Below are 24890 nucleotides of genomic sequence, written 5' to 3'. Positions count from 1 at the left end.
TAAATTGAAAAAAGAAAATCAAGCAAGAAGGAAGCGATCACAAAAATAAAAAACACCTCATATGGTTACGTAATATGTATTTAGTAAAAAAAATACAGTTTTATATTTCTAGTACATATATTTACGATACTAAATATGTTTATTTGATGTACAGTATTTTAAAAGTAAAAAATGAAATAAATAATACAATTAAATGAGTCGATTCAACTTGCACCTCTGACTGGCTGATATTAGGGACATGCGATGGTCGAGTATTGGGACGTAAAAAAAATCTATGGCCACGTATTGGTACACTTTCTTTCCTCGCTATTTTAAAAAATTATGAATAAACTACTGCCCATAAAATTAATTAACAAATGGTTTTCAGAGGCTAGAGGTTGTAAGCTTTCAATTAGTTAGATTCATTTATAAAAAAAAAATTTCTCTTTAATCAGAAAAATAATTTTGAATTTGCTCGTAATCCAAGATGGCCGGTAATTGGGACGTCTACCTTACCATTCGATAGAAAAAAATTCAAATAAATTTACGTATCGAATAAAAAAGATATGCTTTGTTCATACGGAAGAGTAAAGTCCTAATTCATCGTGGATCCGTATCTATTAGAAACGATGACATCATGTCCCTGAAATATGCAAATATTAAAAGAAGATCGTAATTAATTACTTTAATTATTTTTGCCTTATCTATCTTGACTGATATGCAAAGTAAATATTTACGGCACTTCGAGGGTTTCCATGCACGAAAAATTGTGTTCAAAGGTTGCGACGCGCGGATATTAATGCCCATATGTATTTACATACGTCGCGTGTATATTCGGAAGCCGGTTATGACGATGAAAAGCAAAAGAATGGCTAATCTAATCCGGGCATGTCAAAGTTCTAGATACATCACTGACATCTAGAATTACTTGTTGTCTGCCCGACGAAGAAAAGAATTTGCAAGCCCATACGCCCGGCCAGACAGATAAAATTTCAGTGGCGACCGCCGTCCTTTTTTTCCGCTCGAACGAAGATTACCGAACTATGCCGAGGGGGTCCTTGTGTTTCTTGCCGACAATGAATCTCATTTGCATTGATCCTGGGACAACAGCAACACAACTAAAAGAGGAATTGAGAGACTGTGAATAACGGGTCGAATAATCTAATGGGAAAATAAGACGAGAGGATTTATCGCAATAAATAACAGCGTGAGAACTTATAGTCATTATGCACACGTTGTTCCATATAAATTTAGCACGACATACTATAACAACATTTCGGATTCAAAACAAGTATCAAGCAATTTGCCATAGAAATTTTAATTGCATTGTATGAAAAAATCTTCAATTCGATGTTACCAGATAAAAAATGGCGGACACTTCGATACGCTTTGTACTGAATATACATACACAGTGTGGGGCGAAAATCATGGTACAGCCGAAAAATCAGCAAGTCATTTTTTATGGAAGAATAAATCAAAATTGTAAAATAAATGTTTTTTTTTTCTCAACGAGGCTTGATTTTTAAGAAAATTGACTTTGAAAAGCAAACGAGCACGTGTTTACTTGGCTAATACTCGACTTGAGGGATCTCGTTAGAGACACACTAATTTCATGCGTACTTGTATTCTTTAATATCACGTCATCCAGGTGTTTGAAAGATTGAAGGTTCAGGCCACGGTAGACGCAGTTCATGCCCCTCTAATTTAACAAGCCCAACTTCTTATGCAACAGCGAGGTCGAAATTTTCAAGAGTTATAAAAAAACGAATAAAATTAATTCTTTTCAAGATTAGTATAAAAATTTAATTGTTTAAAACAATCTCAAGTTTGTACAGAAGGTTTTATACAGAAGGAAAATATCGATATACATACAGTAACGTCCAATTGAAGTGCAACACTTGAATTTTTGTACATTTCTGTGAAAGTATGATAGATTTCGAAAAACCAAAGACACATTTTTTAGGAAATTTCCTTCCCGTTCGATTGGTAAAGGTTTTATCGCGATCGGATACAAAATGGCCGAATGGCAGGGGTTGGAGTGAAAAAGTGCATTTTGAAACTTTTCGAAAAATTCGAGATCTAGTAGTTCCGGAAGGAAATTTATATTTCTAATCAGGGCACGAGAGAGAGCATCCGTCGGCATTAAAAAAACACCCCCATTGAACCCCTGTAGGATCACTCTAGGGGGAGTTACACCCCCTTGAAGTGAAAACACTTAAATGGCCATAACTTCCGAACGCGCCGGCCAATCTGGTCCACCTTCTGCATGATATCATCCGTAATGATACTGCAGATTCTCACAAAATTATTGTTCTCGGAGACGATCCCGCGACGGAGATCTCGAGATTTCGCAAGCGCACCCGCAGCTTCCCCGCCATTTTTCATTAGGAAAGCGATGAAATAGAAGTTTCATTTTTATCCACGTTGTAGCTGAGATTTCAACGATTGAAACGCGCTTTTAAACATCCAAATACGAGTACGCTAAGGGGTTCAATTATCCGTTTGAAAAAATATCTAAATTTTGTGAGTTTCGCTCGAGGCGCTCGGGGGACTACTACCCTACCACGCGCGCCAAGCAATTGTCCCCCGAGCGCCTCGTGTCCTGCTCTCTCTCGTGCCCTGATTAGAAATATAAATTTCCATCCGGAACTACTAGATCTCGAATTTTTCAAAAAGTTCCAAAATGCACTTTTTCACTCCAACCCCTGCCATTCGGCCATTGTGTATCCGATCGGGATAAAACCTTTACCATTCGAACGGGAAGGAAATTTCCTAAAAAATATGTCTTTGGTTTTTCGAAATCTGTCATACTTTCACAGATATGTAAAAAAATTCAAGTGTAGCACTTCAATTGGACGTTACTGTATATCGAGCTTCGTAAGTCGAGCCTTATAGTCAAGTGCGCGCGTACTCGGCTAATTTCCAAAGTCTCTTTTCCTAAAAACGAAGCCTCGCACAGAACAAGTTTGTTTTCCAATTAAGATTTATTAACCTACGAAGAATCACCTTGCTTTTGTTTGTACCGCGATTGTCGTCCCACCCTGTATAAGTATTTTGATTGATTTTCATAAACATAGAAACTCTCCTTCGTCCTTTTGGCCAGTAGTCATGGATATCCGTTAGTATGTAAGTGAAAGGGGATAGTAATAACAAGGGCTTAAAGAAGCGAAGTAAGAGAATGAACGGATATTGTCGAACCAGGTGTAGAAGAGGCGTCATCAGCTGCGGGGTTTGGTGACGATGAGTCGTGTCAAGATTTCTATAGTAACGCGTGTGTATATACATATATGTAGACGTCCCTGCACATGAATAGGGTAATTTTCCAATGCATGCTCGGCTGACCACACGAGGAGGCGCCTTCGGGAATCCGCGAACGATAAACGCTTCTTGACATATAGCCCAATACAACATGTTTAATGAGCACGTCTCGGTGGTTCAGCATTACTCCCATGGCCTGGGGTGTATTTATAAGGGCGCAGGCGGTGCAGAATCACCGGCACAAGTCTTACGTTCATCCACCAAGCAACCAAGGATCCCAAGGAAATACATTGAAAATGGTGAGTACCACTTAGAGGACGTAACCGTAACGAAAGCGTCGTGACGTCGACGTCAAGAAACAATGACGTATTTGAGAGGACACTTTTTCGTATCTTCTTTCGAGTGTGAATCTTTTATTTGAACTTTATTCTTCCATTAAGTTTATTCTTTATTGGAAAAAGCAGAGTAGATAGACGGATGAAAATAAAGAATGTCAAGCGAAAAAAAAATCCTCAAGGGCCAATAATACACGGACAGCGTGCAAGGGTGATATCTATCGAAGCGATAAATCATTCCGACCACTCGTGGAGATTATTATAATGACTGCCGCGCGTTATCGGTTGTCGGACTACGAAAATAAGTTGGCGCCGGTTTATAATGTATGCGAGATGCACCATGGGAAATAAGGGCAGTTGTCGCGAGCAAAGGGCGAACTTCAAAGCACGTAATAGATTTCGACACGGCGAGAGCGGCACGTGCTTCGCTCTTGTAATATTGTAAATATGCCTGCAGTCCTTGTTCGTCTTTTTGGACTCGTCTTTTATTACGCGTCGACACGTGTCTTCGTTACTCCCCGTGACTTTTGCTCCAGTTCCACGAATTACAAGCGACGTCGATGATTCTTGATTCGACATCATTAACATTCTACAGTGCGTTCGCGTAACTTAGCAGACGAAAAGGATTTTGCAAGATGGCGCACGTCCTTCTCAGCTATCACCTCTGGTCGCTAGGAAGTTGCCAAGTAAAAGACGTCTATTCACATCGAGCAACGCTTGCTTGTTAAACTGAACGTAAAGTAACAACTGTATAGGTACTTATGAGCCTTCGGCTGAAAAGGCTGAAGCGTAATAAACGTAAAGTTCTAAACTGTTGCCGAATGATAAAATCGTGAAACGTTAAAATGAAATAGTGCACGATGTTGGGGCAAGGAAAGGTTTTAATGGCACAGAAGAGATTGGCCAATTCACCAGAAATCGTTAATCCACCCGCGTGCAGTGACCGTAGTAGAAGCAAAAGATCCTGAAGTAAGATTCTTTGATTCGAGAAGATGCTAGACGAAGATTACTGAGAAAGAAGTAGAGAGAGAAGGACATAACCTATAAAGTGACGTTAATGTTGCATCGCTTGTTGTGCGGTATACTGTCATGTTGTGGCGCTATTAGTATGACGTAGCTCAGTCAGAATGCGAGCAAGCTGTATTAAATCGTGTTAATAATAACGAAGTCTCTATCAGGGCTGCCAATAGAACTAGGACGCGACGTTCTCGCCTTCTCTTATGAATGTTATATTTTCTTTTATACGCGTCCTCTCTCTCCCTCTCTCTCTCTCTCTTTGTTCATATCTTCGCGTCGTTCTAAGCATATCTCAACATTTTACTATACCAGACTCACTCTTAAACAAAGCAAGAACATCAAGACTCGCAAAGTCCTGCATATAAACTGTATGCAATACTACCAACTGTGACATACAACGATTTGGAAAAGATTCTGAGGTGTAAAATGAATCAAGAAAATAATATCACTATGGACAATAGAAATTAAAAGATAAACACAAGGACCGAAAAGTAAGGGCATGGCGTTCGAACCAGTGAAACCTGCAGTGCATATCGAGTGTGATGTTGAGGAATAAGAGAGTAAGACGGAAGTGCAAAGCGAATAGGAGAAGAGTGCTAGGTATAGACTGTCAGTCAGTCAGTCAGTCAGGCAGGCAGGCAGGCAGGCAGCAGGCAGACAAACAGACAGACAGACAGACAGGCAGTAAGTGGCAGGCTGGCAGTAAGAATCGGGATCAGTCGGGATGAGAGCGTGTCCGTGGCTCTCTCGTTGTCGGCCTAGCTCGCATCGCAACCAGTGTGTCGGACGCGTCGTGTTTCGAGGAGAGAATAAAGAACGATTGGTCAAATTAAACAGTCTACGTTCGATTTTTATTGATTGACCCTTGAGCTCTGGAACGTCACTTAAAGCATCGGCCAACGGTTAAATCGCGCAACGTCCAAGCACCCGTTTAATTGACTGTCCAACCGTTGGCAGCTTATTTTTCTATATATCGAATTCTAATGAACTCTGTAAGCTTTGTTGGGATTTATTGAACTGACGATAAGAAAGAAGAATATATATCTAAAGGTATTGATAAACTGCGCTCACTTGCGCGGACACTTAACGTTTCTGTATGATTATCCGCCGCGTGTGTCACGTAATACATTGACTGTCAAGGAAAGAAAAAGCAAAGGGTAGAAAATAATATATATAATAATAACAACGACAACGTTGCTCGTAACAATAAAAAGAGAGGCTGATAAAAAAAATACTTCCGTATTCTCTACACGTGGGGTCTTAAAAGTGTTCGACAGTTAAAAGAGGAGTCAAGCTTAACGCAACTGAAAATACATATATACACAAGGACGTAGTCCTGAAGGATTCGAAGGATAAATGTATCCAAGGCATACGGAAGTCTCGATCCTGTGGAAAAGTCAGCTGAGCCACCACGAGTCTCTCATCCTCCTTCTTCTCCTCTATCTACGAAGTATTTCATGATCTGTGAACACGATTGGCTAGACGAGCAATTAATCAAGTGCCCAACTGTGATACACCAAGTGATAATCGTTCGTGAATGCGTTTTACCTCGATATACTAAGTAAGTCCTTGAAGAATAATGATAATAAGAACATGAGAATTGATAAATGCGCAATCATTAACAGTAATGCATATATGTATAGTTAGCGAATCGTCCTGGAAACGCAATTCGCGAGTAATCCTTAGGAATTCTTCTAAGCTTCCACTCTTAAATTTCGTGCCATTTTTTAAAATAATCTCGAGTGCTTGCTCTCTCAGCAATTTGTTTTAATAAGCAAAATTCTTTTCTGCATTCTCAGACACCAGGATACTCCCAGGCACGGCACGAGAGTTCCAGAAACGTTTGTAGGACGTCTACGGAGGACTTGCGACATCCGCTAGACGTCTTACGGACGCCTGTGGAACTTTTTTTTCCCCGTATGGCTCGTGATCTTTGCAACCTGTAAATCATTGCGCTTGTTAAAACAGCGCGAGTGTGCGAGCACTAGACGCAACCTAAATATAGTACATCTAGCATGACGGCACATTCTGAGAAGTAATTGAATGATTCGCGAAACATTGCCAGCTGATTTCGCCTCGTATACGTGACATTGATACGGATGGGCATTTCGTGTGCATTTCGCATTTCGCACGGTCGCTATAGAAGCATAAAAACAAGAAAAAAAAATTTTGTGAAATTACGTTAAACTTTTAATTACAACGAGAAAGAAAAGATTTCGTACAGTACATCGGAATGCGGGAAGAATCGAAAAGGAAAAGAATTGTTAACCTACGACAATCGAGTGCAGCAATACTTACAAGTGCATTGTGATAAATGACATATTATATGTAATTTAACAATTGATTAATTAAGGCCAAATCAGGTACGGACTGAAATACACGTGTCCCCCACTGTGTAAACTAAACTCTATTATCGTCGTTGGCTTCTCGATGGAAATGGCTGTAAAAAAGGAAGCGTTGCCGGTTTTCAAAGAAATTTTTGTTATAATAACGTGGCTGGTTACGACGAGTAGTAAACGAGTTTTCTGAACCTCCGTACATCGATTTAGCTTATCGGGAAAGTTGATCACCCTTGGTGAGAGTAAAGCGAGACGCCTCTAGTATCTTTCCAAGTGTCGTTTGTTGCTCCTATCTCTGTCCGATAATTCCCGTTGGTGTCGTTAAACGACAGATTTCATGCAACCGAGTAATTTACAAGCGTTTATTCCTCCTCCAGAAAGGAGACGGTGGGGAAAACTATTAGAAGCCATACAAACTCACACCCTCCCGGCATCAATAACCTAGTATTAAGTGTCAGGCGTATCAAATAACCTTAAAATAGGAACCCCTCGGCAACAGTGTAATAAGAAAGTAAACAATCAACTCACTCAACAATCACAATGAACAATTTGTTCCTCTCTTCGACAACTGAGGTTTCTTCTTGTATGATAGACACACTGCAGACTCAGTCATAACAACACTGTAACAAATGCATTCGAAATACATTACATTAATATATATATATACAGAGTGTCCGAAAATTCCCGTGTCACATACCGCTTTAATCGTGATGAAATTTCGAAGAAAACGGTACTTGCAAAATTGTAATTTTTCAATTGTTTTTCGAGAAAATTGCAATTAAATATTGAAAATTTTCGATTTCCAATGATTATCACAATTTCTGTATTCCCCCACTCGCTAAGTACATCGGTCGAATTAGGCAGAGCATGTTTCTTTTTCCCTGTCTTTTGTCGTGTTTTCGTACGATTTCTTTGGCTGTAGCAGGCACTCTTGCCTTATTCGACCGATGTACTTAGCTAGTGGTGGAACTTGTTGATACTCATTGGGGAAAATACTCCGCCAATCCGACGTCTCACTGATTTTTGTCACCATCTAACGGTCTTGGTTAAAGATGTCAATTTTGCAAGTACCATTTTTTTTTCAGAATTTCATCGCGATCGCAGCGATATGTCTCTGACACGGGACTCTTCGGACGCCCTGTATATCAGTTATAATTACAGCGTCATTGTCAATATTTGTTCAGTTCCTCAACAATTATTACCAGGCGCAACAAGCGCACCATGGCTGTTGACTAGAGTAATCAAAACAAAAACAACCACTCCTCTCTTTCTTTCTCTCTGGATCATTAACTGTAACAAATATCAGTTGGCCTATCCTCTATCAATCTATAACGTCCGTGGTATGTCCACGTGAAAGGACATGCACTTAAATGCTATCACGTTATTGTCGTATTGAGTCGCGGAGTGGTGCCCTATTTGAATGAAAGCAACGACGACTAGAATAGAACCGTCACGCGAACAAAGGTCACTCATATAGACAAAGCACAGGCGTCTTCTCTGTTGACGCCGGCCTGAAGGAAAATGTGCACTACAATTTATATTTAAACGGAAGATATCTAAAAATAGTTACATCCAGCGCGAGACGTGCATCACCACCGGGATTCACGAGTAGCGGTTGTAATTGCCGAGCAACACGCGACCAATACGCTACTGAGGATCGTTTCTGATGCCCCACCCCCGTACACTCTCACCTCGCACCGTCGCTACGGGAACCCCACTACCGTATTCGTTGCTTTACACTATTCATTCCTCGTTGCATATGTGCGGACACAAACATTTGCTTTCAATAAAGCTTTTGCGCAACGGCCAAACAAAGTCTTAAAAATTTTTCCACGTGGAGTTACTCTCTTGATGTAGGGTTATAGCAGCAGCAGTCTCCCATTCCCATAACCTCTTTATTATCAATGATATGCTGGACGCTACTATATAGACATTTGTTGTGTTATTACTTTCGTTCTTGGATAGCTAATTATAGCGACTAATTGCGTGATAATTATTTGGGGTCTTCAATATCTTTGGGAAGTTTATTGGTTTGATCCGTGGTTTTAAAGGCGGTGATAAATGTACATATTTGCTTGAGTTATCGTAACGGTGTCGAATAATAAATAGAAACTTGTTGAGAAAACATCCTGGGGTCGAGAGGAAAAGAAATGGAATGAGAGTACAGGAAAAAGTAATCAGTGGGGGGGAAGTTGATAAAAGTTCAGAAATAATCATAGAGTAATATTTTAATTGAATGCCGTGGGGTTGATGACGAGTTATGGGTGGGTTTCATGATTCTTTCAATTTGAATTTTGGTCTTCCTTCCGTCTCCTTTATCTTTATTCTTAGATTTATGTTTTGATTGATCTTATATTTGTGCTGTGGATTGATGCTTTGTCGTATGAGTGTCATCCCCCCTCTCTCTCTCTCTCTCTTTCTCACTCAGAAGTCATTGATATGACAAATCAAAGTATTGATGGCTTTTATTTATACTTTCTATTTAAAGATGTCCATACACCGGTTGAACGTCCTCTTGGCTATGGTGCTCGTCATCGCGATAGTCCTTCCACAAATGGCGAACGGACAGTCAGACGTCTATCAGTATGGCCAAAAGAGAACGTCCATCACTACGAAGTACTGCGGCAAGCATCTTTCAAATGCCCTGCAGTTGCTCTGCAATGGTGTCTATAACTCCATGTTCAAGAAGAGCGGCCAAGGTACCTTGATCAGCATGGATACTCATTTTCAATAGAATATTTGACCGTTTTCGTATTCACATACTAAAGCGACGTAAGTTTACCTGTGTTGTCAATTTTCTTATTTTAATTACAGAAATGGAAATGGATGACTATCCCTACAATTACGACGAGGCCTATCCCCTGAGATCACGTGCCAGTACCAACGCCATGATGGGACGTTTTGCTGGAGTCCGTTTCCGGCGACAGTCCAGGTAATTAAATGGAAAGGCAATTAGACTTTTGAATAAGGAAAAGAAAAAATGTGTTCACTTGAATTTTAATAGCTTTCTCTTTTTATTTGTCTATGGCATTCTATTTTACTCATTAATATGATTTACGGCGTTTGTCGCAGGGGAGTCCACGATGAGTGCTGCGTCAAGTCTTGCTCCGTGAGCGAATTGACCAGCTACTGCGGCCGCTAAGATGGAAACACGAAACTCGCCAGTCCTGTCCGTCCTTGCTTGGGATTTCGTTTAGAATCTCACGGAAGTATTTGGATTTCCGGTCTTGTCATCTCATGCTCCACGGGGAATCCCCCATTAGAAGGGATGCACGGACACGGACCAACATGACGGCAAGAGACGGCAAAGAATTCGATCCTGTGAGAAACCGAAAACAAAAGACGCAATTGCTCTACTTCTTTCTAATAATAACTCCCTATCTTCTATCTTCCAACCTGAAATTCATGACCCTCCCTCCCTCCGCCTAATTTATTCATTGGTATCATCATTTATATATTCGTTTTTATCATCTCTCACTAAAAGTCATCCTTAAACTTATAATTCTTTCTTCGCGCCTTATCATGTTGTTATTCTTTTTTTTCTTTTTCATTGTTTTACCTTAGTTTTTTTATTTTACTTTATTCTATCTCTCTGTTCTTGTCTGTATATGAAATAAAGAACGAAAGATAAAGACATTCCATGCCTTCTCCACGACACTGTAGTACTACTTTATTATGATATAGATGATATGTGATTTATATAAGATTATGTATTGTATTTCAATTTAGAAATAAAACAGTTGTTCCTGAGAGTTTACTGTGATATTTCCTTAACAAAATCATAATGAAATTTACCAGGCTGGAGGGAAAGGAGGAGGCATGGTACAACCGAGAAGGTGGTGATTCCAAATGTAAATCGAAATTGCAGAATTAATTTTTTCTTTACGAGACTTTCTTACTTGAATAATACTCGACTTAAAAGATCTCGTTAAAAGCACTATTTTCTTTTAAATTCGTATCAATGTCAGGACTTAAGGTGGTTTTAAGTCCACCTTACAAAATTTTTGTGACATATTCAACAATACGTAAATTAATTGAATACATTGTTTTCGAGATTGGAATTTTGATTGAATTATTTCAACCCTTAACTACACAAGTCTGATTTTAGACACATACTTTACATGACGAAGTCTGTGAGACCTCAATCTGTGAACCTGGATTATGAGGCCATTAGAACGAATAGAATAGCTCAAATGTAGAGCTTTACATCGCTCTGCTTTTAGTTTAAACAAATTTAATGACCAAGTATCAAATAATAATTATGTAGTAGGCTTTTTTTTAATTCGTTGAAAATTTATCTACAGACTAATTCGGGAGAAAGGCGGGCTAAACATAAAATTGGTGAGATTTTTGAGACCGTACGTGTGTAGTTAAGGGTTAAGCCACCTTAAGTCGTAATACTGCATACAAATTTCGAAGAAAATAGTGCCCCTAGCGAGACCCTTTAAGTCGAGTATTAGTCAAGTGCACGTGTATCCGATGGATTTTTAAATTCGATTTTCTTAAAAATGAAATCTCATAAATAAAGTTTATTCTGCAATTTCGATTTACGTTTCCATGAGGAATCACGTCCTTCTCGATTGTACCATGATTTCCGCTCCACCCTGTAAAAGTTTAAAAAGCAGACTCTTAATTAGCATTTGTGTGTTACTCAAGTGAATGTATCGTATAAAATAAAAGAAAAGTCCAGAAACATTGAAAATTATGGTCATCAAAAGAGAGTTGTGGAATCGCGATATTGAAAAATGGGGGATTATCAGTATAAAGAGGAAGATGAAAGTATTATAAATAATATGACAGACATGGATTTGGAATTTCTTCAATTCAATGAATTGACAACGGACCTCAGAAATTTATTGGTATAATAATTGAGTCTTGATATTTTTTATTATTTAATTTCTTATGAAAAATATAATATTTATGAAAATTACTTCAGCATGAAGTGACAAGTGAGTCTGATTCGGAGAAAATAACTGAGGTAAAACTGAGAGTGGTGACAAAATCTGCAGGACTTCACAGGCTTTCTTATTATACACCAATTTTGAAAAATTTAATCTTGGACGGAAGCTGCGTAGAATCTTTACGTGATTTAGGATCCTCGCTGCATATTCTCGAGACGCTGAGTGTAACCAAGTAATAAGATTAAGACGGCTGTTAATTAATTTAAGATGGAGATAGTATAAAAGTCATGTAACGATCGCGATATTTAAACAAACATTTCATGAATCAAGGTTAAGTCTCTTATCAGGTGTAACCTTAAAAATTTGGATGGTATTTTGGGCTTTCGTAATTTACAATGTCTATTGGCACGTGATAACTTTATAACCGACCCGTCGCCATGTTCGGGAATTGAAAATTTGAAGAAACTTGATTTGGGTAATAATGGAATCGAGGATATAAGGAATTTCCTCTTTCTGAGAGCCTGCACGAAACTCGAAGATCTATTTCTTGAAGGGAACAACCTATTGGATTACAAAGAATTGATCAAGGTACTCGTTATTGATTATTACTGCAATTGAAAACTTTCAACCAATCAACACTTTGCTTAAAGGTTTTTCTACCACAAGTTCAAATACTCGATGGTCAACAATTCACTGATTCTGTCAGGAATAATTGGTAATTAAACAAATTTATTAGTCTAACAAAGAATATTAATAAAAATTCCAACTGTCAGGTCGTTAGAAGGAAATCAACTTACCAGCAATTTGTGCACTTTCACTCAGGAAGTACCCAAAGACTCGTCGATAAACTTTCAGGAGGTTAGTGGCAAGGAGGACCTTGATGGAGTTCAGGAAAAGAAGTTGGGTTTTGGAAAAGTTATATGTGGAAATTTAGCGACATCTTTACGATCTAAGTCGAGGGAGCAGATCCTAGAAGGGAAGGCAAATAAATAAAATAAAAATTTACTATAAATGGCTGATTGACAGATCGAGCAATTGCAATACAATCGTACTGATATTAATTGCAATATATCCAGTGAAGATGGGATGAGCAGCTCGTGATAGTTTCTTGTTAGACACACTGTATGTAAAAGATATAGTGGGGATAATATTAAAGGAGGCCGAATGATATATGACTTTTCCTTCTCTAAATTGAGTAACGACTCTTCTAACGCGTCACCTTAATATTTGACCTGCAACCTACGTGATTTTCGGGCCCATTACAAAGCATCGCACCACCTTCTAATGCACTGACATATTGAATTGATACCGATGAATCCAAAGCACGATTCCCTTAGCTCTATTCTGGTCTTAAAAGTTAATTTTGTTGTTCCTTCATGTCGCGTGTCAGTCACGAGGCGTTCGTGCTACTGCACCATACTGTAGCAATCTTGTCTTATATGTTAAAATCGAAGATAGATGTCGCACGAACTTGCAAATTTACGCTAACAAACCATGCTTAATTACACAAAATGAAACAAAATATACTTTATTTACAGGCATATGTACAATTAAAAAAAAACATGTTGACACACTAATTCATTTTTTGGAATTCAACAGGTCCGGTCTGTACATACAGAATTAGTAGGATTATTGCCCATAAAAAGGTTATAAAAATACAGACATTCGAACAAAATTTAAGAAAATTATCGTACGTTCGGAATATAACAAGTAGAGTTGGATGATTCAACAAGCACACAAAGATAGGCCAGTGCAGGGTCCATGCCAATGCACTGGTTTTTTTTTTTTTTGAATGAGCTAGTAATGGCCTAATTATATTTCTTAAACGTGCTATGGAGAATTTTGTAGATAGATTTATAATGACTGTTTACAACCTAAGATTATTATTGAACTTATACTTTGGGAAACTTGATTTTATTTTATATAATACTCTATCTATTTATTAAAATGTCACTGTTTGCACTCCGACATTTTGTACAATATGTGGAAATATGAATTAATCATCTTTTGAGGATAACCGAGATGCAGGGTGGACACTGCTATTATTTTCCGTGATGCTTGGATGTACGCCAAGGTTTGGATCTACTGAACAGCCTCCAAAGGCAAACATCTTTGGAATATCCTGTCCATAATATACCTTAGCATTCTGCATTAATGATTCATATTTTTTAAGTTCTATATATTCCTTTGAGAATAGAGCTTTGTTAGCTTCAGCTTGTTTTTTGAGTTGATAATATTCGCCTTCGGCGTGACTCTTTTGTCTTGCTAAAGACATCTCATCTTCGATTGCTGCCATCCGTTGTAAGGATTCTTTCTCCATAATTTTTTGATTGTATTGAATTTGTGCAACTTGCGCCTCTTTTTCTGCTTCAATAATAGCTTTTTTTCTATCAGTCTCAGCATCTTTTTCTACGACCTTTTGGTGCTGCACAGAAATTAATAGTTTGGTCTTTTCTGCTTCCCTGTATATGTAAAATTAAAAAAATTAATATTTCAGCAATAAAAAATAAAGTGCATTCATATACTTACATTAACTCATAATTTTTCCGAATAGTTTCTGGTATTTTTGGCTTTGTTACTCGAACCGCCTGTATATTCAGGCCAGGTGCTAATTCATTCAGATCTTTTTGTAACGCTGTCTTTAAATTTTCATCTATCTGATCAAATAAATCTATATACACTTCATGTAAGGTATGCACAGAGCAAAATTGATTTAGCTCATGATGAACCTTATTGAAAATTAATGTCCTATCATAATCTGCTGTAAAATTTTTGACCATGTTGTACACTGCAAAAACAAATAATTATCAATATCAAGTGTCCGATCTAAATAAGTATAATATATTCCCTTACCGCTATTGGCATCCAGTATATTTACAACTTCTATACGATCGAAATATATCATGACACCTCCACTAGTACCACATGGAACATTTTTAACTTCATCAGTTTGTAAAGTCACTTGCACAGAACGATATGAAGTTAAAAGTGGTATCATCATATGAAAACCTGGATTGCTAACATACGGTAGCAATGCACCACCCTGAAAATTCAATCACACATTACTCAAGTGTGCAATAAAATATATTCATGTAATTTAACACTGATTGACTCACTCGAAAATAAACTCCGACATGACCCTCTTCAATGCGATGCAAAGAAAAATTGAAGACAATACCTAAACAAATCAGAAAACCTAACCCAAAGATACTCTGATCAACCATTTCTAATTTTAATTCCTGAAACAATAGTCTAAGGCAATATATACCCTTAAATTATTTTTCCTTTATACAAGAAAAAGGTTAGGTTAGGTATCAATTGTAACATTGAGTATTTTTGTTCTGAGCCCAGAAAATAATCTTTTACACTTCCGTAAATATTCACCGTATCACAGTTTATATTTAATAAAAGAAGTCCACGAATTCAATTCTAACGAATTATATTGCTTAAGATCTAACTAGTTGCTATCGTCAATATACATCCGACAAAGTGTCGTGTCAATTGTCGACCCATATAAATGATTTCATAAACGAGACTATGCCTTGTCCGCTAAAAAAAGATTACAATTGGAATATTATAAACTGCATTCGAATTTTCGGGAATTTTAAAAAATCGGTATTTAGTAATATTTATAACATAATAATATATTGGAGGGTACCACTGCTTAAGGGCCGAGACTATATTTATTGAGTCGGGTCAGAGCATAAATGTATTATAGAAACAGGAATTGGATTTGTTTCCTTATTATTTGTCAACTTTCTAAAATTTATTTAAACTCAAAAATAACATAACTCATATATAAAAGTCATAAAGTAAAGATTTCTTGGACGTATATGCATTTATAATTTAATAAAGGATATACATATAATAATATCTATGAATCAATCCTCAAGTACCATCTTCTTCTTAGTTTCCGTCAGACGCAGTATCTTCGCGTCAGCAATACTTTCCATAAGCGACTTTAATTCCTGAAGCGCGCACTTCGCTAGACGTCCTTCAGGAGTAGCAATGGGATCCAGAAGAAGTATCTTCAGTGCAGCTCTGAGAATATCAGCAGCTTCCTCAAGCCGTGAGACAAGTTCATCCGCCGCGATCTCTTTGGAAACGTATGCAAGATTTGCCATGATTACCAAAGGAAGATGTTTTTCATATAAGGTAATACCTAAGCGATTAAATAAACTTATGGATACATATTGTTTAATCCTTAGCTAGAAGCGTAGAAGAAGAAAAACGCATACCCTTCAACCTTGATATGCCCGGTTCCACGATGTCCAAAACGTTCAAAACTTCATTACACAAATTTACCGCTTTCTGAAGTATTTCAGAATCCAGATCCATGATGCGTATGTATCTCTTATATGCAGCTAATAACCTCTGTTTCAGAATCAGCATCAGGTAGTGATTAGTGTGAAGAGACCTTGACAACTTTGACAATAAGTTTTCGGTTTCCTGTGAACAATACATGCATAAATATCATGTACATTCATTATCAATTATTTTCCGTTTTTTTAAGGGTCGTCAGTTGTCAACCTTGAGATCCTCTGGATCAGTATCATCCACGAGTGATCTTGCAATGTCCAAAGTGTACTTGATCATGTTGCCATGAAATTGTTTTTGGCAATGACAGCACTTCCACGAACTTCTACGAGAATAAGGATCGGTAGTCAATGGATTTTTTATTACAACAAAACCTTCTTTACAACGTGGACATAAAAGTGAACTCAGATTCGAGCTATCTTCGCGCGGATCTTTACAGACTGTGCATTCACATTCGAAGTATTTTCCATGTCGTAGATGTTCCCTTCTCTCTGCTGAACCCTGAGGCACGAATTGGAAAAAAAAGTAATAAAAATTTTGAATGGTTGTAATAATTTTGTTTCTTTATTATATACATTCCTAACGTTGCTCACCAGGAGACATGACGTGTAATTGAAGAAAATTGCGTCGTCCTTATTAATTGGAACACTGGCATAAATAGTCATCAGAAAATTTTCGTCTATGGTGACATGAGTGTTGGCTTTGCAACTATGAGCCATAAGTGCAGCCTCCACGTAGAGGCCACGTAGAAGTCTTGTGGAGCGTATTGCATCCCCTGGGGAACGAACCTCGAAACTGTTTACATCCAAAATGCCCGAAAGAAATTGTAGAAATTCGGTAGGATCTTCCACGTTTTCTGGATGTAATTTGTACTCTTCGAATGCCTGGTTTTAGAATTTTAAATATTGATTTTCCAATCGGTTATGGTGTTTCAAGATATATATATTATAACCCGGTGGAGGGGTTATTTTTCAAGGGACAATCCGGGAATAATGCGGGCGTCTGGGCCGGGATTCGAACCCGGGACCTTTCGATTACCGGTCGACTGCTCTGATCACTGAACTACGCCAGTCGCTTACCACATCCCTCCCGAATCGTCCCCACTAACGAAAATTCATTTTCGTTACAATATATACACACACATATATGTGTATAATCATGTGCACTTACGTTTATCACTTGCATTTCTATACTCATCCAGACGTTAGTACCGCGTCTTTTGTCTATGTGACTTTCCATGTTCTTTATTCTGGTCCATGTTTCATTATCCTTCAACTTTATCAGCCATAGCCTCAGTGGTAGTAAAATTTGCAAAATTTGCGGCACAGCTTTTGATGTTACATTTTTTCCGCTTCGAAAAAGATTGCATTCATCCGTTGTGTGATGCATGAATATTTTCTAGCGTGCAATATATTCAGATATGTAATCGATAAGAAAATAGATTGAAAATAATTAATACTTACTTCGCACGCTGGACCGCATAACGGTACGACCTTACATTTCGAGCAATAATATTGCATTGGAGAGTTTTGAATGGTTCTCATACAGGCGAAACAAAAGTTTTGATTTTCATAAATTGACGGCCCAACAGCTGCCGGTTCCTCGCGAAGTATTATATCACCGGCGGCTAACGGTTTGGTAGCTACCATGTATCTAATATTGATAAGAAATTCCATTTAATATTATATATTGCACATTTAGTTTTTGAAAATTTTACCTTCCAAACTTTTCGGAATATCCAATTTTGTACTTCGCCGTGGAAGTAACGGTCCTCTCTGTACTCAGACATTTTGAGATTCCTATTGACGTATCCATTTTTCAAACTACTTTAAGAATAAATAATCCTAACGTTATTTTGATGAAAAAGTGTTACAAACTTTTATTATAACAATGAGTTATCACCAGTTTTTACACATCTTAGTCACCAATAGTGTTTAGTGCATGGTAACTTCTAGTATACTGGTACTAAACAGTAACTTGCAGATTGTATTTTTAGACATTGACTTGAATTGCCAAGAACCTCGGTATTCTACTTAGATCCATTAGAGTTTATAATTAGAGTCCGTCGTTGACCTATCATAGAATACCTCAAGCAATCAGAAATAACTTCTCCTGTCTGATGTGAGCTTGATGGATAGCTTTATGTTGGAAAGGCAATGTCAAAATGAGAAAGATGTTTTTTTTTTTCATAAATTTCTCAAAACAATTTATAAACATTTAATATTTTTAAACACCATAGAAAATCGTAACTGTTACAGTATATCGTAATTTTATTATTCCACTGCACAACATTGTATATCTTATACCCCACTGTTATTTATTGTTAGATTAGGTTTCCAAATTTTCAATTGATTGTTCCAATTCAACAAGGGCCTGAGACGCTGCTACTCCTATTTTCCCTTCAGACGTTTCTGGTGGTTCCAGACATAAAATATTTGCTGCTTCTTTTAGGATACTGGCGGCTTCTATCATTTTTGATTTGAGTCCGGCGTTATCGATGGTTCCCGAATTCCAAAGGTTTTTAGCCAAGAATAATAATGGCGCGTGTAATTCGTAAAGGGTCATTCCTACGGGATGCAATAATGAATACGTTAATAATAAATCATTAAATGCTGCAGTGGAAAGTGAAATAATCAAAATTATTTAACATGTAATATTACCTCTTATACGTGAATATCCCGGCTCAATGACGTCCAAGACTTGTAACAATATTCGACACATGTCGACCTTATGTTCAAGAACAACATCCGGTAAATCATCCAGTAAATATTCATCAACGCGACCATACATTTGGGTCAATGAATGTCTGGAAAAAAAATTATATCGTTCTGTACTCCATTAAAGATTTACACGAATTAACAATTTTTCCAAAAAAATTCATACCTTAGTATAGTGAGGAAGGCATGGCGTGGATGTAGAACCGAACGATATTTCTTTATCACATTTTCCCTTTCCTGAATAGCATCTGCGCCATCCGCGCCGGAAATCATCTCGACATTTTCAACGTGGTTGTGAATGATTTCAAAGACTTTTCGAACAGCTTGACCGCTAGTTGAAAATTCACAGTGAGTACACTTCCACATGCACTCCGGATCTGTAAAATAGTAAAGAAACTTCAAACTTAAAACTGTCAAAATAAAAAACAAAAATAATAATAGAGACAACATTAAATTCACCTAGAGAATCCAATGGCAGAACAAGACCGTTGTCACATTTGTTGCACTTCAAGGAGGACATATGAGTTCCAAGTTCTGTCGGATCCGAACACCTGGCGCACGCGCATGCAAAATGTTTACCCTGAAGAAGATACTCTCTGCGTATCATCGTTGGAAGCAATGAGTGCGTATAGCTTCCATATAACTCTCCACCTTTAGGAATATCGACAGTAGTCCTTAGTCGCAGTCTGTATAATGATCGGTAGAACAAAATTAATTGTTTATAATTAAATGAAATTGTACCAAGCGACCAAAATTCTTACCTGTAACTGTCTGGCAATATACTGTGGCTTGTATTTGACACACAACAATGATTCATCATGGCGGTCTTCGGATATAGTGCTCTTGCTACACATCCGGTAGGAGTCCGAACCTCGTGAGCATTTATTTCCAAAATTCCACAAGCCATCTGTATATCATCCTCTGAAAATCTATTAATAACAATACTATATGTAGGATATGTAACACAACAATCTAGATTGATGCAATACGTTCTATATTATACCTCTCAAGTTTCAAACGCTTTCTCAAATATTCGACAATGTTAATGTGATCCTTCTGCCATTGTGGCTGCTTGATTCTTTGCTTCGTATGTGTCTCCATGGATTTGACTTCAGCCCACTTTACTGGATCTTTTTCTGATGCTAGTAGTAATCTTAATGGCGTTATACACTCCAGTTGCGGTATACCATTCTCATGATTGCCTTCTAGAATATCTTTGACATTGAACTTTTCTCCAACAGCGGCAAATATCTGCAAATACAAATGGACCAATAATCCTTGTGAGTCTGATTGAATTTTTAAAAATTAAATGTAGTTATTATCTAATGTGACTGTACCTCGCATTCGTAATCCTTATGTTGTGATAGATTTTCACAGTTTGGTCCACAAACTGGCCAGCTGCACTTTGAACAAAGTGTATTGTTGCCCTCTGTCTCTGGCCATGGAGAATAACAGGAAATGCATAATGGATAGCTAGACGCTTTCGGTCCAACCACGAATGGTAGTTCACTTAAAATTTCTTCTCCTGCTTTCAGATCCTTTGCGGCGACCATATATCTGCAATGAGAACAATTATTTTTAGTTTCGACGAATACGTTCCTTTTTTCTCCCGTTGTTCATTTTTCACGTGTGTCAAGATTATATAATTCGATTATGTGCAGAATTTCTAGGAATTTTTTATTAATAATATAATTTAGCACATTACCGTCCAACTTTTTCATTTTCAAGAATATTGTAAGGCACGTCCGGGCTTGTTAGGATTTCCTGGAATTTTATTGAAACCGGATTTTATAGATTTATTATATTGTCCTTTAAGCGGAAACTGTTTCATATTTTTTGCGTTGTTACTCACTGTTGAACCTTCCGTCATTCTCGTTAAATGAAAAATTCGGTTTTAACAAGTTTTTAATTATTCTTAGTGGATATCAAATGTAGGCACAACAATCTCCAGTGCGTCTACTACTTCAACTGAACTAAAAGTATCTGACATCAGTCTTTTATATGTTGTATGTATTTAATATTGTCAAAAATACTAGCGAATGGGCTGCCAAACGTAACTTCTGGATACATCTATCACATTCACCGTGCGTTATAATGCTGTAAGTTCTATATTCTCTCAAGTCAAGAAGACCAATTGGTCGTGTATTTTTGGCTACTCAACCGTACAGAAGCGTCTAGAAGTTTTATTAAAAGCATTAAGAAGTCAAAAAACAACAATAAAATAGTAGAGCAGTTGGTACAGTCGAGTGTAGAATGAAGTAAAGAAACACAATTCACTTTTAAAAGTTAACTTTGTTAGAAAAATATAGTATATTTTATGGTGTTGAATAAAATAAGCGGAGATCCTTCTTTTTATGCATGTGACAAGCAGGAAAACTTGTGTTCTTTAAATTATCATAAATCCTTTAATAACTATTCTTCCGATATCAGAACAAAGAACAAACTTGTTCGTATCTTAATAATAATTAACCAAGCATACGGTAAGATTTTGTAATATATAAAAAGGATTTGTTTTAAAGTACAGTAGAAAGTGTTTAATGTTCCCGCAATTCGTATGGATGGTGGTCAGATGAGGTACGGAAATCCGCGGAAAACCACGCCTACCATGGCTGTCTACTTCGAGATTAATTGATGAGAAAAATGGACATTCTCTTGAACAACTATTTTAAATAAATCTAAAATAATACTAGAATTTTTGTTTTGCCATGTTTCCAATATAGCATAATATTTGACGATAATCAATTAGGCCGGTATATCCCTCGTAAAAAAAAATTGTGAAATTCTCATGATGTCGAGTGTTTGCGCATGCGTATTACCTACTATTTCTTGCGCACTAGTCTACCTCCTCGAAGCAGTTGGTTAGTAAGGCTTGATAATTTTAAGCAGTACACCGATCTAAGTTAAAATTGTAAGTAATCATTGAATATTATTTCTCTTTGTCACATTTGTTTGAATGTGTTTGACGCATGCATCATCGCAATGCTGACGAACTTCATGTTAAAATGGCTTTTTTACAAGCCGGTCTGGGTTAGGGATATCGATGTCGTCTGCCGTTGTACGACTATCATCTAGTTAACTGAGTGGATACCAATTTTTATAAGAAAATCTTACATTTTAATTTACCCATTGTTTTCTCTTGTCCGCTTTTGTTCTCTTGATCTTCCTGATTTTGACCTACTTTTATTAGGTTAGGAATTAGGTCTCTATGCCCTTGCTGAAATTGGCAAATGAGAGGCCTTATGTAACAGAACAGGTCAATATCGTTCAGTCGACCGGTACTATGCAAATGATGACAAATTTTCATATGATTATGACAATGCTAGTTAAATAGGTTGAATAATTAGAGTATTTATTAAAAGAATATTTTAATATTTTTATGCCTTTTTTCTTCAATAATTAATGCAATACGATTATTCCAATTTGTATTTTTTTGTTTGGAACTTTTTTTGTGATTGTAATGTAGTCATTCTAGGATAACTATCGATTGATGATAAATATGAATTATTTGGTAACTTTATGGTTGACCTAGTACACTTTTAAATAATAAACTTTATTTGCATGTGAATAAATAATAATTGAACTGTTGTATTATCTGTCTTATCTATGTCATACGAATAATCACTTTATGATCATTTTTATTAGCTTTATTTAAGTTCATTTGTATACGATTTTGTATTGTCTTGTAAATGGAATAAGGTGATACATTGAAAGTTTTATTATATACAGGTCATGGCTCCTCCTGCTTATAATGATCTGGGTAAAAATGCCCGCGACGTTTTTGGCAAGGGATATCATTTTGGTCTCTTGAAATTAGATGTAAAGACTAAGACAGACTCTGGTGTTGAGTTTTCTAGTGGTGGAGTGTCTAATCAGGACACTGGAAAAGTTTTTGGTACTTTAGAGACCAAATACAAAATTAAGGAATATGGCTTGACTTTCGCTGAAAAGTGGAACACAGATAATACTCTGGGAACAGATATAACTATTGCGGACAAGCTTCTTCAAGGACTCACTGTTGGGTACAGCTGTACCTTCTCACCACAGACTGGGTAACTTTCCAAATATATGCATTATTATAATTATTAATGTTAATATTATTACTGCGGCTAGCTGAAAGTGCATATATAGGTACAATAAGTAGTTTGTTGCCAACCTAGATTTAGTTTTTGTTTATTCAGTTGTATAACTTTTGCTTTCAGAAACAAGAGTGGTAAATTAAAAACCACGTACAAACATGATAATGTCTCAGCTAATGCTGATTTTGATTTGAGCTTATCAGCTGGACCACTGATCAATGCCTCTGCCGTGGTTGGATACCAAGGTACGTTCTTTGAATAAAAAGAATATTTAATACTTTATACTTATCTGAGATTCAATTGACTACTATTTCTATTATTTTCATCACTCATCCCTTCAATTTGCAAATAAGTAGTCTTCTATCTGATCCTTCCCCAGCATACTGATTGTCCCTCTTGTTCCCGATAATAAAGGAAATCGTAGAAATGAAATGTAAGCGTTTTGATAATCGAAATGAAATAAAATAAAATACCTTTTAGGTCATGTACTAACTGAAAATCTTTATTTTAATATTTTTATTGTTATCGTTCAGGATGGCTGGCTGGTTATCAAGCCACCTTCGACTCTCAGAGAAGCAAAATTACAAAGAACAATTTCGCACTTGGTTTCACCGCATCGGACTTTGCTCTGCACACTTCAGTGTAAGTTTTCTTATCAAAATAGATCAGACTATATTATTCCTTGAATTGCATAACAGGCAAACACTGTAAAACCTATCATAATCGTAATATTCGGCTATTGACCTTCTATTCCCTTCCAACTATTGTAAACTAAGCAGTTCGCGCATTCTCGTATTCTTTCGTACGGATTCGGCTAATAAGCCGATGGGCTTCAATGTATAATAGCTCATAGGTAGTGAGAGTTCTACTGTACTGAGAAAAGTAATAGAATGCAAATATATAATTCGGCTCATCAGGGATAACGGCCGTGATTTTGGTGGATCTATTTATCACAAGATCAAGCCTGGACTAGAAGGAGCCATTAACTTGGCCTGGAACTCTAGCAACAACGTGACGCAATTTGCTCTGGGATCTAAATACGATCTTGACCAGGATGCCAGCGTCAGGGCCAAAGTGAACTCCCAACTACAAATTGGTTTGGGATACCAACAAAAGCTACGTGAAGGTTAGTAATCCTAGAGATAGGCTCCTATTCTCAGTGACAATATTGTTATTGACAAACAAGATATCTTTTTAAACTATTAATCGTTTATGTTTATGTTGCAGGTGTTACTTTGACACTGTCTACAAATATCGATGGAAAGAACTTCGGGTCAGGTGGCCACAAGATTGGTTTCGCATTAGACCTTGAAGCTTAAATGTCCTTATTCAATTCAAGCATACACTCACATAAGTACATACACAGAGAGAACACGCAACGAGGATTCTAACCTATTCGTAATATTTACCTATAATTCTCATGGCGCAGATACCCATACTGCAATTAAGTGCTTCAGTTCTGAGAACATGATCGCAACCTTATGTAGGGGGATATACGTATCCTTAAAGTGGCTGCTTTGTTAGTATCATAAATCACATGAAGATGAGAAACCTTGTGGTGATTAATTTAGCAGTTATCGTTACAGTGACTCTATCATGTATAACAATTGACAGTTAATGCAATTTATCACCAACAAATTTCCTTGTATCATTCTGCAAGTAATTGATTATTCTACTTGAGATATTGTCTGTCATTGTTGAGATGCTATTTAAACAAGAACGAAGATCCGTACTGAGCGAGTTTGCTGAAACACGTTGAATGTAAAGTTAGAAATTGTGTGAAGTTATGAGGGATTACGTACTGATTCATCAGCATACAACAGTATTTATAGTAATCGTGAATGAAACAACATCAATAAAGTTATAGGTCATTCACTTAGAGCTTTACAGTAAAAATATATTGTCCACTACCCTCCGTTAATATTATTACTACTAACAGTCATGCATCACG

At 37.0% G+C, this 24890-nt stretch overlaps 6 protein-coding genes and 1 long non-coding RNA gene across 9 annotated transcripts; 3 read left to right on the top strand and 4 right to left on the bottom strand.

Annotated features, from left to right (window-relative positions):
- Positions 1–4: 4 nt before the first annotated feature.
- On the bottom strand, positions 5–9188 carry LOC107264492. The gene is made up of 3 exons (XR_003058807.1): positions 8499–9188; positions 7457–7548; positions 5–1097 (listed from the first exon to the last, which is right to left on the bottom strand). It is a non-coding gene; the product is annotated as an uncharacterized LOC107264492 (long non-coding RNA).
- LOC107264490 (LIRP) lies at positions 3404–10680 on the top strand. The gene is made up of 4 exons (XM_015732801.2): positions 3404–3536; positions 9417–9627; positions 9743–9860; positions 10001–10680. The coding sequence occupies exons 1-4, from the start codon at positions 3429–3431 to the stop codon at positions 10068–10070; spliced, it is 507 nt and encodes a 168-aa protein (XP_015588287.1). The 5' UTR covers positions 3404–3428; the 3' UTR covers positions 10071–10680.
- A 60-nt stretch (positions 10681–10740) lies between these two features.
- On the top strand, positions 10741–13257 carry LOC112493882 (leucine-rich repeat-containing protein 56). Its single transcript, XM_025081736.1, has 5 exons — positions 10741–11787; positions 11865–12061; positions 12177–12417; positions 12480–12544; positions 12603–13257. Exons 1-5 carry the CDS (start codon positions 11674–11676, stop codon positions 12820–12822), a joined length of 837 nt encoding a protein of 278 aa, XP_024937504.1. The 5' UTR covers positions 10741–11673; the 3' UTR covers positions 12823–13257.
- A 452-nt stretch (positions 13258–13709) lies between these two features.
- On the bottom strand, positions 13710–15374 carry LOC107264482 (erlin-2-B). The gene is made up of 4 exons (XM_015732783.2): positions 14946–15374; positions 14683–14872; positions 14359–14617; positions 13710–14291 (listed from the first exon to the last, which is right to left on the bottom strand). Exons 1-4 carry the CDS (start codon positions 15051–15053, stop codon positions 13826–13828), a joined length of 1023 nt encoding a protein of 340 aa, XP_015588269.1. The 5' UTR covers positions 15054–15374; the 3' UTR covers positions 13710–13825.
- Positions 15375–15539: 165 nt separating this feature from the next.
- LOC107264476 (protein msta) lies at positions 15540–18179 on the bottom strand. 3 transcript variants are annotated; one of them, XM_025081732.1, is made up of 8 exons: positions 18049–18179; positions 17864–17969; positions 17610–17799; positions 17317–17544; positions 16740–17030; positions 16360–16647; positions 16068–16278; positions 15540–15991 (listed from the first exon to the last, which is right to left on the bottom strand). In XM_025081732.1, exons 2-8 carry the CDS (start codon positions 17959–17961, stop codon positions 15711–15713), a joined length of 1587 nt encoding a protein of 528 aa, XP_024937500.1. In that variant the 5' UTR covers positions 17962–17969; positions 18049–18179; the 3' UTR covers positions 15540–15710. The 3 variants fall into 3 exon arrangements, with proteins under 3 accessions (XP_024937500.1, XP_024937499.1, XP_024937501.1); XM_025081731.1 differs by having other exon boundaries at positions 17864–17972; positions 18049–18172; XM_025081733.1 differs by having other exon boundaries at positions 15541–15925; positions 17864–18105.
- A 263-nt stretch (positions 18180–18442) lies between these two features.
- On the bottom strand, positions 18443–21001 carry LOC107264477 (protein msta). Its single transcript, XM_015732769.2, has 9 exons — positions 20716–21001; positions 20569–20627; positions 20201–20420; positions 19867–20114; positions 19625–19792; positions 19323–19549; positions 19030–19240; positions 18807–18952; positions 18443–18713 (listed from the first exon to the last, which is right to left on the bottom strand). Exons 1-9 carry the CDS (start codon positions 20731–20733, stop codon positions 18475–18477), a joined length of 1536 nt encoding a protein of 511 aa, XP_015588255.1. The 5' UTR covers positions 20734–21001; the 3' UTR covers positions 18443–18474.
- A 625-nt stretch (positions 21002–21626) lies between these two features.
- LOC107264483 (voltage-dependent anion-selective channel) lies at positions 21627–24820 on the top strand. Its single transcript, XM_015732784.2, has 6 exons — positions 21627–21771; positions 22590–22912; positions 23063–23184; positions 23473–23581; positions 23857–24065; positions 24167–24820. The coding sequence occupies exons 2-6, from the start codon at positions 22593–22595 to the stop codon at positions 24256–24258; spliced, it is 852 nt and encodes a 283-aa protein (XP_015588270.1). The 5' UTR covers positions 21627–21771; positions 22590–22592; the 3' UTR covers positions 24259–24820.
- The last annotated feature ends 70 nt before the right edge of the window (positions 24821–24890 follow it).

Source organism: Cephus cinctus, unplaced genomic scaffold (genome assembly GCF_000341935.2).
Source record: "Cephus cinctus unplaced genomic scaffold, Ccin1 Ccin1_scaffold0171, whole genome shotgun sequence".
Classification (NCBI taxonomy): domain Eukaryota; kingdom Metazoa; phylum Arthropoda; class Insecta; order Hymenoptera; family Cephidae; genus Cephus; species Cephus cinctus.
Note: the sequence above shows the minus strand (reverse complement) of the source record. Positions and strands in the feature narration are given on the sequence as shown.

What these genes read in the sequence shown, in the direction of transcription:
- LOC107264476 (XM_025081732.1), bottom strand. Translation starts at nt 17,961, where the DNA reads ATGGATACGTCAATAGGAATCTCAAAATGTCTGAGTACAGAGAGGACC. An exon ending in TATTCCGAAAAGTTTGGAAG is followed by an intron (nt 17,800 to 17,863) that starts GTAAAATTTTCA and finishes TATCAATATTAG; the next exon opens with ATACATGGTAGCTACCAAAC. An exon ending in TAGAAATGCAAGTGATAAAC is followed by an intron (nt 17,031 to 17,316) that starts GTAAGTGCACAT and finishes TTCTAAAACCAG; the next exon opens with GCATTCGAAGAGTACAAATT.
- LOC107264477 (XM_015732769.2), bottom strand. An exon ending in AAGCGTTTGAAACTTGAGAG is followed by an intron (nt 19,793 to 19,866) that starts GTATAATATAGA and finishes TGTTATTAATAG; the next exon opens with ATTTTCAGAGGATGATATAC. An exon ending in GCCTTCCTCACTATACTAAG is followed by an intron (nt 18,953 to 19,029) that starts GTATGAATTTTT and finishes TTTTTTTTCCAG; the next exon opens with ACATTCATTGACCCAAATGT.
- LOC107264490 (XM_015732801.2), top strand. Translation starts at nt 3,429, where the DNA reads ATGGCCTGGGGTGTATTTATAAGGGCGCAGGCGGTGCAGAATCACCGG. An exon ending in AAGGAAATACATTGAAAATG is followed by an intron (nt 3,537 to 9,416) that starts GTGAGTACCACT and finishes TTCTATTTAAAG; the next exon opens with ATGTCCATACACCGGTTGAA. An exon ending in GTTCAAGAAGAGCGGCCAAG is followed by an intron (nt 9,628 to 9,742) that starts GTACCTTGATCA and finishes TTTTAATTACAG; the next exon opens with AAATGGAAATGGATGACTAT.
- LOC107264482 (XM_015732783.2), bottom strand. Translation starts at nt 15,053, where the DNA reads ATGGTTGATCAGAGTATCTTTGGGTTAGGTTTTCTGATTTGTTTAGGT. An exon ending in ATGTCGGAGTTTATTTTCGA is followed by an intron (nt 14,873 to 14,945) that starts GTGAGTCAATCA and finishes TTGAATTTTCAG; the next exon opens with GGTGGTGCATTGCTACCGTA. An exon ending in CGGAAAAATTATGAGTTAAT is followed by an intron (nt 14,292 to 14,358) that starts GTAAGTATATGA and finishes TTACATATACAG; the next exon opens with GGAAGCAGAAAAGACCAAAC.
- LOC112493882 (XM_025081736.1), top strand. Translation starts at nt 11,674, where the DNA reads ATGGGGGATTATCAGTATAAAGAGGAAGATGAAAGTATTATAAATAAT. An exon ending in GAGACGCTGAGTGTAACCAA is followed by an intron (nt 12,062 to 12,176) that starts GTAATAAGATTA and finishes GTCTCTTATCAG; the next exon opens with GTGTAACCTTAAAAATTTGG. An exon ending in GATTCTGTCAGGAATAATTG is followed by an intron (nt 12,545 to 12,602) that starts GTAATTAAACAA and finishes TCCAACTGTCAG; the next exon opens with GTCGTTAGAAGGAAATCAAC.
- LOC107264483 (XM_015732784.2), top strand. Translation starts at nt 22,593, where the DNA reads ATGGCTCCTCCTGCTTATAATGATCTGGGTAAAAATGCCCGCGACGTT. An exon ending in TGCCGTGGTTGGATACCAAG is followed by an intron (nt 23,185 to 23,472) that starts GTACGTTCTTTG and finishes GTTATCGTTCAG; the next exon opens with GATGGCTGGCTGGTTATCAA. An exon ending in CCAACAAAAGCTACGTGAAG is followed by an intron (nt 24,066 to 24,166) that starts GTTAGTAATCCT and finishes TTTATGTTGCAG; the next exon opens with GTGTTACTTTGACACTGTCT.